Source organism: Astatotilapia calliptera, chromosome 14 (genome assembly GCF_900246225.1).
Source record: "Astatotilapia calliptera chromosome 14, fAstCal1.2, whole genome shotgun sequence".
In the NCBI taxonomy this organism is placed as follows: domain Eukaryota; kingdom Metazoa; phylum Chordata; class Actinopteri; order Cichliformes; family Cichlidae; genus Astatotilapia; species Astatotilapia calliptera.
This window is the reverse complement of record NC_039315.1, coordinates 1,003,717-1,014,478: the sequence shown is the minus strand read 5'-3', so window position 1 is coordinate 1,014,478 and position 10,762 is coordinate 1,003,717. Positions and strand designations below refer to the sequence as shown.

Here is a 10,762-nt window from a genome sequence, read left to right as displayed (position 1 = left end):
CCTATGCACATCTGTAAATGGAGTCTGAATCAGAAGTCACACCCTTAGATGGGGCACATCAGCTCATCTCCTTTAGTTCCTCTTACAGTGTTTCCACATGAGAACAGCGAGCAATAAAAAAAAAAGAAGAAATCTGATTAAAGCTGTGGGCAGGAAAAGAAAGGCCAGAAAAAGAGAGCACGGCTTCCTCTCTTGTGACATTCAAGGTGTCTTCATATTATTATTGTTTCTTCATAAAAGGTTTTGACACTTTTTTTGTTTCCCTTAATACAAAAATAACCACAGTAACAAAAACAGGTGTTTTTAAAGATCAGAGAAACTAACACGCGTTTAGTCATTTCTCCTGTCATAACACTGGGTACAGATCAAGTTCAATATGAAGACTTGGAGAAAAAGTTCAGAACGTTTATTTACAATAAACTCGATGAGACGGTGACTGAAAGGCTTCAGGTAACAGCCAGCAGGTGAGTTTGTTACTTCCAGGTGTGCAGAATCCAGGAGGCCCCACCGTACCTCCAGCACTGTGACGCATCCTCATCAGGGTTTTCTCAGAGCGAGCTCCTGACAAAGTTACCTTTAGACAACTGAAAGTGATGTGTTTCACAATAACTGAAGAAACGAATAAAACTAAAACCTTGTTTAGTCGCCGTCTCTCTGTATGTTTAATCAACTCTTTCTGTGACGTTTGTGTCCATAAGTGCCAAATCAGCTCAGCAGCAGCTGCCAAATAAGTAATAAAACATTTAATGTTTCAGGTGAGCAGCTGAGGTCTTATTGGATCAGACTAGTTACTTTAACTAGCAGAATTAACAACATCCCACAGGAAAGAGCGGAAAGAAAAGGACTGCGCATCGGGGTGACTGCAGAGCAGGTCATCTACTAATGGGAAGGTTGGTAGTTTGATCCCTGGGTCCTCCTCCAGCATGCCTCGGGCAAGATCCCATGAATGAGCTCAGTTTACATGCATTCAGTTAGTGGCGCAGAAAATGTAGAAGATTGTTAGGTAGGTGTCGAGCTCAAGGCCTGCGGGCCACATCCGGCCCGGACCCCTGAGATCCTTAGCTGCCTTACCAAACGACAGGCCACCCGTCATCATTTCCACGTCGATGACGTCAGTTTAGTGTCGCCTCTATTCATGTATTCAACCTTAATTTCAAGTCAGAACGAGCCGTTAGCGATGGCCACGAGACAAGTTGATTCTGAAAACAGAGCCTTTCGGACCCAGCGGCAGGTTTATTACATGCTGACTGAAACCTGTGTGTCTTACACGTGGAGCTAAACTCGAGGGTTGAAGAGGAAGCTGACGTCACCACAGCCGTGACAGTTTCATTGTGGCAGAGGAGCCAAGAGCTGCATGATGAACGTGAGTCCAGACAAAAAGACGGCGTTTGAAATCTCTCAGACTCCTACTCCCGACTGCTTCGATTTATAGTGATGTTAGAAGAACGTTTAGTTTTGGTCGGTTCAGTAAATGTTTATCGTGTTCGGCCCGTGGCCTAAAGCGTCCTTTGAGTGTGTTGTGGTTTATCTGACCAATAACGCGGCTCTTTATCGTCACGCCAACCACATCCGTGGTTATCAGCAGTTCTTCTTTCTGTGTAAGAGCAGAGAGGAAGTAGTGTGGTACACGTTAGACATCGAGGAGAGTTGAGGGTGAGTGTGTCTGTGTGTGTTTGTTGCAGAAAAACATGCTTTTCCATATTTGAATGTTCAGCATAGAGATGGCAGCTGTTCAGCTGGGTTGGTGTCAGTGCACTGTGCTAACGATCAAGCTTTTAACATCGTTTTCTTCAATGCGATACTTGAAAGTCAGCAGCTCCTTTAAATGTGCAGCTAATATTAATAGTAATCACTCTCCTCTTTGTCAAAATGATTTTTTAATTATTATATAATTATAATAAAGAATATTAATGTGGATGATCTCTGTCCAAACCCAGAGAAAGATGAGTGGAGTGACCTCATTCAACAACAGCTCTTCCTTTTCCAATGAGACAGAAAGCTGTAATCCAGTCACCACCGTGTCCCATCTCTTCTTCATACCCATCCTTAGTTTGGTGTTTCTGGTGAGTTTCAGTGACTCAGATCAGCGTATTGCTCTCAACAACTACTTAAGGTCATTTACATTTTAGAAATTTCTTCAAATTTCAGCAAAAAGGTGTCAATTCAATTCAATTTTATTTATATAGCGCCAAATCACAACAAAAGTCGCCTCAAGGCGCTTCATAGATACAGAGAAAAACCCAACAATCATATGACCCCCTATGAGCAGCACTTTGGCGACAGTGGGAAGGAAAAACTCCCTTTTAACAGGAAGAAACCTCCAGCAGAACCAGGCTCAGGGAGGGGTGGGGCCATCTGCTGTGATTGGTTGGGGTGAGAGAAGGAAGACAGGATAAAGACATGCTGTGGAAGAGAGACAGAGGTTAATAACAGATGTGATTCAATGCAGAGAGGTCTGTTAATACATAGTGAGTGAGAAAGGTGACTGGAAAGGAAAAACTCAATGCATCATGGGAATCCCCGGCAGCCTAAGTCTATTGCAAATTCAAATTCAAATTCAAATTTTATTTGTCACGTACACAGTCATACACAGTACGATATGTAGTGAAATGCTTGGACAACTGCTCGTGACCTAAAGAAAACAAAAAAGGAAAAGGCTATGAATAAGATAGGAAATAAATATGAAAAATTAAAAAGGGTAAATTTAACTAGGAAGGAATAAAATATAAATTAAGGTTAAAAATGAAATAACTGTACAACACAAATTAGAATGAAGGGTAAATTTAACTGGGAAGAATAAGATAAAATATATAAATTAAAGTTGAAAATAAAATAACTGTACAACAAAATACACAATATAGAACTATATAAGAATGTATGAAGAAATATAAATAAATATATACACAATAACAGCAGCTGTACAAGTATTAACCGGAAATGAAGAATATAGTGACCAGTGTTGTGCAAAACCAATGTCCAGAAAGTCCAGTGTGTGTGTAAGAACTGTATGTGTGGGTCAGTACTGTGTGGTGGTGTGATTGAGAGACCGTATCGCCTGCGGGAAGAAGCTCCTCCTCAGTCTCTCTGTGTTGGTCTTCAGGGAGCGGAATCGCTTTCCTGACCTCAGCAGAGAGAACAGTCTGTTGTTGGGATGGCTGAGGTCCTTCACCATCTTCCTGGCCTTGGTCCGGCACCGCCTGCTGTAGATTGAGTGCAGGTCAGGGAGCTCGGAGCGGATGGTGCGCTCAGCTGACCGCACAACCCTCTGTAGAGCTCGTCTGTCCTGCATGGTACTGTTCCCGAACCAGGTTAAGATGTTTCCCGCCAGGATGCTCTCTATGGTGCACGAGTAAAAGTTCCTGAGCACCTTGGAGGGCAGTTGGAAGTCTCTCAAGCGTCTGAGGTGGTAGAGACGCTGTCGGGCCTTTTTCACCACGGTGTTGATGTGACAGGACCATGACAGGTCCTGCGTGATGTGAACTCCGAGGTATTTGAAGCTGTCCACTCTCTCCACTGGGCACTCGTTGATGACGGGGGTCTGGTAGTTCCTCTCCTGCTTAGTGCTGAAGTCCACTATCAGCTCCTTTGTCTTACTGACGTTTAGAAGGAGGTTGTTCCTCTGGCACCAGTTCTCCAGATTCCTAATCTCCTTCAGGTAGGCCGTCTCGTTGTTATCAGAGATCAGGCCCACCACGACGGTGTCGTCAGCAAACTTGATGATGGTGGTGGAGCTGGTAGTGGCCACACAGTCATATGTGTACAAAGAGTACAGCAGGGGGCTCAGAACACACCCCTGGGGGGCTCCAGTGCTGAGAGTGGTGGAGGCTGAGACATGTCCGCCCATCCTTACTGCCTGTGGTCTGCCAGTTAGGAAGTTGGAGATCCACTGACACATAGATGAGCTGAGTCCCAGATGCTCCAGCTTGGTGGTGAGTGTGGAGGGAATTATGGTATTAAATGCAGAGCTGTAGTCTATGAAGAGCATTTTAACATAATTCCCCCTTCTAGTGTCCAAGTGAGTGAGTGATGTGTGGAGGAGATGAGAGATGGCATCGTCTGTGGAACGATTTGGACGGTAAGCGAACTGTAGTGGGTCCAGTGTGTCTGGTAGTGAAGAAATGATGAAGTCTCTGACCAGGCGTTCAAAGCACTTCATCACTACTGAGGTGAGGGCTACAGGGCGATAGTCATTGAGAGAAGCAGGGTGGGGTTTCTTCGGGACAGGAACAATGATGGACTCTTTGAAGCATGTGGGGATGACCGACTGAGATAAAGAGATGTTGAATATCTCAGTGAACACAGGAGCTAGCTGGTATGCGCAGTCTCTTAGGATACGACCTGGGATGCCGTCTGGTCCTGCTGCTTTCCTGGTGTTCACTCTCTTGAAGGCTCTCCTTACTTCATGCTCGGAGATGACGAGCACGTTTCCGGTGCTGGCAGTATCTTCCTGTCTGCAGCCGTTAGCGCCGCTAACACTAGCATTGTTGGAGTCCTTAGCTGCAGCCTCGAAGCGAGCATAGAAAGTGTTCAGCTCGTCTGCCAGAGTCACGGCCGCGTTCGTCATACCGGTTGTTGGTGCTTTATAGTCCGTTATTGTCCTTAGTCCCCGCCACAGGCTCCTAGAGTCCCTCTGTTGGAGTTGTGACTCTAGTTTCCTCCCGTAGCGCTGCTTCGCCTCTTTCACCGCCCTCCGCACGTTATATGACGCGGCTTTGTACGGGTCCATGTCCCCCGTCATGAGTCCCGTGTTGTAGGCAGCGGTGCGGGATCTCAGAGCGTCGCGGATGGTTTTATCCACCCACGGCTTCTGGTTGGGAAACGTTGTGATAGTCTTTGTCTCCACGGTATCATCCGCTAGTTTCCCGATGAATCCCACAACCGCTTCCGTAAACACGTTGACGTCATCGTCGGAGCTGTTTCTGAACATGCCCCAGTCTGCGTCATCGAGTGCGTCCTGTAACGCGGCCACCAATTGGTCCGTCCAGCGCGCGACCTTCCTCTGAACCGGAACTTCCTGTTTCAGCCTTTGTTTGTATTTTGGCATGAGGAAGATGGCGGCGTGATCAGATTTGATCAGATGCAGCATAACTAAGGGAGGATTCAGGGTCACCTGGTCCAGCCCTAACTATATGCTTTAGCAAAAAGGAAAGTTTGAAGCCTAATCTTGAAAGTAGAGATATTGTCTGTCTCCTGAATCCAAACTGGAAGCTGGTTCCACAGAAGAGGGGCCTGAAAACTGAAGGCTCTGCCTCCCATTCTACTTTTAAATACTCTAGGAACAACAAGTAGGCCTGCAGAGCGAGAGCGAAGTGCTCTAATAGGGTGATATGGTACTACAAGGTCATTAAGATAAGATGGGGCCTGATTATTTAAGACCTTGTATGTGAGGAGCAGGATTTTGAATTGTGGATTTAACAGGAAGCCAAAACAGGAGAAATATGCTCTCTTTCTAGTCCCTGTCAGGACTCTTGCTGCAGCATTTTGGATCAGCTGAAGGCTTTTCAGGGAGTTTTTAGGACATCCTGATAATAATGAATTACAGTCGTCCAGCCTGGAAGTAATAAATGCATGAACTAGTTTTTCAGCGTCACTCTGAGACAGGATGTTTCTAACTTTAGAGATGTTGCACAAATGGAAGAACGCAGTCTTACATATTTGTTTAATATGTGCGTTGAAGGACATGTCCTGGTCAAAAATGACTCCAAGGTTCCTCACAGTGTTACTGGAGGCCAAGGTAATGCCATCCAGAGTAAGAATCTGGTTAGATACCATATTTCTAGGCTCTTCAGGGCCGAGTACAATAACCTCAGTTTGATCTGAATTAAGAAGCAGAAAGTTAGCGGCCATCCAGGTCTTTATGTCTTTAAGACATTCCTGCAGTTTAACTCATTGGTGTGTGTTATCTGGCTTCATGGACAGATAGAGCTGGGTGTCATCTGCATAGCAGTGTAAATGTATGCTATGTCTTCTAATGATGCTGCCTAAGGGAAGCATGTATAATGTAAACAGAATTGGTCCTAGCACTGAACCCTGTGGAACTCCATAATTAACCTCAGTGTGTGAAGAGGACTCTCCATTTACATGCACAAACTGGAGTCTATTAGATAGATATGATACAAACCACTGCAGTGCAGTACCTGTAATACCTACAGCATGTTCTAATCGCTCTAATAGGATATTATGGTCGACAGTATCGAACGCTGCACTGAGGTCTAGCAGGACAAGCACAGAGATGAGTCCACTGTCAGAGGCCATAAGAAGATCATTTGTAACCTTCACTAAAGCTGTTTCTGTGCTGTGATGAGCTCTGAAACCTGACTGAAACTCTTCAAATAAACCTCTGCAGATGATCTGTTAGCTGTTTGACAACTACTCTTTCAAGGATAGGGTTAGGGGTTAGGGTTAGTTACTGTCACAGTCCTTAGTCTTAGATCCAAGTGTAACACAAAAGACTTCAGGAGCGGCAGGAGCAGCGAGCATGGGCGGGCACACTGCAGACACATCTGTGTTACAACCAGTGTTGGTCAAGTTACTTGAAAAAAGTAATCAGTAACTAATTACTGATTACTTCCCCAAAAAGTAATCCCGTTACTTTACTGATTACTTATTTTCATAAGTAATTAATTACTTAGTTACTTAGTTACTTTTTAAAAACACGATTTACAACCTGAGTAGGTGATAAAGTGTCAGGGGTTAAGACATTTGTTCACAAGTAAGAGAAATAAGACACTGCAGACCGACTCAGAGAGTATTAAGACATGCGCATGGGTGTGTGCCTCTCAGCAAAATCACACACACTCAGCGCAGGCTGGTTGCTTTATTTATAAGGCAAAATGGGTTACATAGTACTTCCTCTTTTAACCGAAAGGGAAAAGGCCAGACATTACCTAAGCTTATCTGACCTCTGCACACAAACTAAGAATAAAAACATAGAAGTATATCACACTTATCTGACATCACACACACTGGGTTAAAGAATACATACTTGTCAAACATCTCAGACACTAAAGTAAGGAATGCATTATGTTCTCTTTAACAATAAACTTGGTTATGTGAAAATATATGAACACTCGATTATAAGGCACACTTGATTATACTTGATTTCATAAAAATCCTCTCACATAAAGTGATAGATCTTTCAGCCCAATTCTACTTTTTCTGCATAATCCATCATACAAAATGTAATCAAATGGAAAAGTCTCTTTTTAAAACTCGTTTTATTAGTTTTAATCTTTTAACTTTATGCATCAAGCAAACATTTAATTATCTGCAACATTCACTGACTGGAAGACATTTTTTTACATTTAAACCTATTTTCTGCACATTCCAGCACATAAAATATTTTTTTTGTGTTTACACTCAGTCTTTCAAATAGATGCAAGTAAAACACAGCAGAAAAGAAATAAAGTCAAAGACTCAGCGGTCCTGTTGCTCTATTTTCACCTGTAAAGGAGGAGTGGGGCAGGCGGAGGTTTACCCTGGACACGCAGCTATCAAAGAGGAGCTGCTCGGCAAAAAGAAAACATCTGGAGATTACTATTTTAGTGCTGTCAGCGTTACTGTCACTAAAATGACGTTAACGCCATAACTGTATGGATCGTCCCGTGTGTGGGGCTGCACGGCATCAACGTGTTAGCGGTTAGCTTTTTAATGTGTTGACGCCGTGCAGCTAGCACAACTAGTATTTTCACTATTTACAACAGCGCCATAAAGTGCAAAATGAAGAGTGTGTGAAACTGCGTGCTCTATCCCAGACCGCGAAGTCTCCCAGCCTCCTGCCCCGAAACAAATCACTTTACAAAACCCGTATGCCGTATTTTTCGGACTATAACCTCACTAGGGATGGGTACCGGTATCGGTTCTGACATAAACGGTAGTAACCAGACTGAAAAGCAGCGCTCATTTCGCTGCTTTTTTTTTCCTGAGCTGTGACACACTTTGAATTCTAGGAAGCTGACTGGGCACAGAACTAAACCTCAGAACTAGAATACAAAATCGGAAATCAGAACAACGAAGGAATCATAGAATAACAATAACAATAATAATACAGAAAACACTGGGTCACTGACCGGCGGAATATTTGATTGTATAGCTCAAGATGACCGAATTACCTGATTAGCAAGTGAATATCATCTTCCTAATGGTGGGTGAAACCAGTGTCCCCAGTCTCAAGCTGAGCTATAATTTCCCTCAAACAGGGGTCAGCTCGTTGTTCTGGTCTTAGCTGCTTACTGGCATGTGAGGAATAACTGGTAAACAATTTTATTCACAAACTCGTCTGATACAGCAGCTACAGACATGGCTAAAGGCCGCACCAAGGTGAAAGCACACTCCACCTGTTTTACACTCGGACTAAAGTTAAAACAATAGAATAACAGAAAACAGCAAAATAAATAAATAAAACACATAAAACATAAAATTAAAACAGCCCTATATTAAAACAAAAACAAGATAAAACAGCATTGAATCACCTAAAAACAACTGAAATAAAAATAAAAACCAACATCTCACGTGGTGTCAAAGGTCAGGGTAAAGAGGCGGGTTTTCAAGAGTGACTTAAAAACAGGTAAAGAACTGGCCTGTCTGATCTCTAAAGGAAGCTGGTTCCACAGTTTGGAGCTGCTACAGCAAAAGCACGATCACGAAGTTTACGCCCAGTCCTGGGTACATGCAGGAGCACTGATCAGCTGACCTGAGAGAGCAGGTGGGTGTATGAGGCTGTAGCAGCTCAGAGAGATACGATGGGGTGAGGCCACGGAGAGCTTTAAAAGTAAATAAAAGAATTTTAAAATGAATCCTAAAAGAAATGGGCAGCCAGTGACGTGAAGCTAAAACAGGGGAAATGTGCTCAAACTTTTGAGTGCCTGTTAAAAGATGAGCTGCTGCATTTTGCTCCCTCTGTAGATGAGTAATATATAATGCACTGACCCCAATATAAAGTGCATTACAGTAATCCAGCCGGGTGCTAACAAAGGCGTTAACAAACCAAGTCCCACACGAGTGGGCAGTGTGCTTCATGTCCTCCGGCCTAGTCAGAGATGGCACGTTGACCAGCAGATCAAACTCAGTCAGAGATCTTCATTTTTCTGTGGATGAATGGTGTAAGGGTACCAAACTCTCGTCCTGAGCCTGGTCTCTCTCCTCCTCAGGTGGGTTTACTTCTCAACAGCTTCACCATGAAGTTTTACTTCTGCCGAGCTCATCGTCGGGTATCCAGCAGCCTGACGGTCTACCTGAGGAACCTGACGGCCGCTGACTTCCTGCTCTGTCTCAGCCTACCCATCCGCATCACCAACTACGCCAGCGCGTCTGTCACCATCCATGTGCTCTACTGCAGCATCGGGGCTTCTGCACTCTTCCTCAACATGTACGCCAGCATCCTCTTCATGGGGTACATCGCTGCCAACAGGTAGTAAACCTTTAGTGACATCAGACTGTGGTCTCGGCGGTTCTGTCACCAGATTAATGGCCGTAAACACCAATGCACGTCTTCTGCATCTTACAACAAGCATCACTGTGACCGCTTATTGAAATTCTTTATTGCATATCTTCAGGTATCTGAGAATTGTTCATCCTTCAGGAACTCACGTCCTACAGACGGTACGAGCCGCCCACATCATCTCCGGGGTCACCTGGGTATTCCTCCTGATCCCTGCGATCGTTTACATCATCCTCTTTGTCATCGCCCAGAATCTGACCTCTAACTCCACCCACTGTGATTTCCAGGTCAGCCTGCTGGATACAATAGTCCACGTCAGTGCAATCATCATCTTTATGTTGGTCCTCATATCCCTGGTCTTCTTCTACCACAGCACCTCCCGCAGGGTGTTGCAGGCACAGCAGAGGCAGCTGGCCTCCTCGGGCTCCAGAAAGTTAGTGAAGTCTCGCAGGAACATTTTAGTGCTGGTCAGCATCTTCTGTGTTTGCTTCGTCCCGTATCACCTGGTTCGGCTCCTCTATACTTTTCAGTGGAACTGCTCTGTGGAGCAGGTGCTATACAACCTGAAGGAAGCGACGACAATAGTGTCAGTTCTCAACATCTGTCTGGATCCGCTCGTTTACTTTTTCCTTTCTAAGGCTTTTCGGGCCCAGGTGAGGCGGAGCACGCTGTCCAGAAGGAAACGGCCTGACATCCGACAAATGAACAAGGAAAGCGAGAGCAGCGAGGAGGCAGCTGAGCAGCAGCAACGAGCCTAACAGTGAACTGTGAAGAAACAGCCTGTTATAACACACTCAGATTTGCTCTTTGTTTTTAACCTCAAACACTCGACGTGGTGCCAGCGACCAGTGTCTGAAAGACTGATTCAAACTTTCAAAAGAACCAAGAGGATGTTTTATTTTAAAGGATACATGAAAGGAGATTATGTCCTTATTGCTTTTGCTTTTTATAATATAATACCTGCAGGTTTTCTAAATGGTAGTTTATAGTTTTATTTCATTTTGTTTTGCTTTTAGAAAACATTTAAAGTTCATAAGGTCACGTGTGGACCGAATCCTCCCTCCAGTAATCCTGAGCTGCTGCTTCTTCGTTCACTTTGTGTTCACACAGCAGCACTGTACATATTAAACCCTCTGTTTGCACACAGCTCTGTGTGCGCTGCGTCTTTTGTCTTAGTTGTGGCACGTCTGTGCTGAGACTGTGAGAACAAACAGGAAATAGGTCAGAGTGGAAGTGTGTGTGTGTGTGTGTGTGTGTGTGTGTGTGTGTGTGTGTGTGTGTGTGTGTGTGTGTGTGTGTGTGAGGAGTGATTGGATTCGTTCC

General features: G+C 44.4%; 1 protein-coding gene across 1 annotated transcript; it reads left to right on the top strand.

The window, feature by feature from the left end:
- The first annotated feature begins 1,943 nt into the window (after window positions 1–1,943).
- Window positions 1,944–10,197, top strand: LOC113036582 (P2Y purinoceptor 14-like). The gene is made up of 3 exons (XM_026192996.1): window positions 1,944–2,063; window positions 9,150–9,409; window positions 9,555–10,197. The coding sequence occupies exons 1-3, from the start codon at window positions 1,944–1,946 to the stop codon at window positions 10,195–10,197; spliced, it is 1,023 nt and encodes a 340-aa protein (XP_026048781.1).
- The last annotated feature ends 565 nt before the right edge of the window (window positions 10,198–10,762 follow it).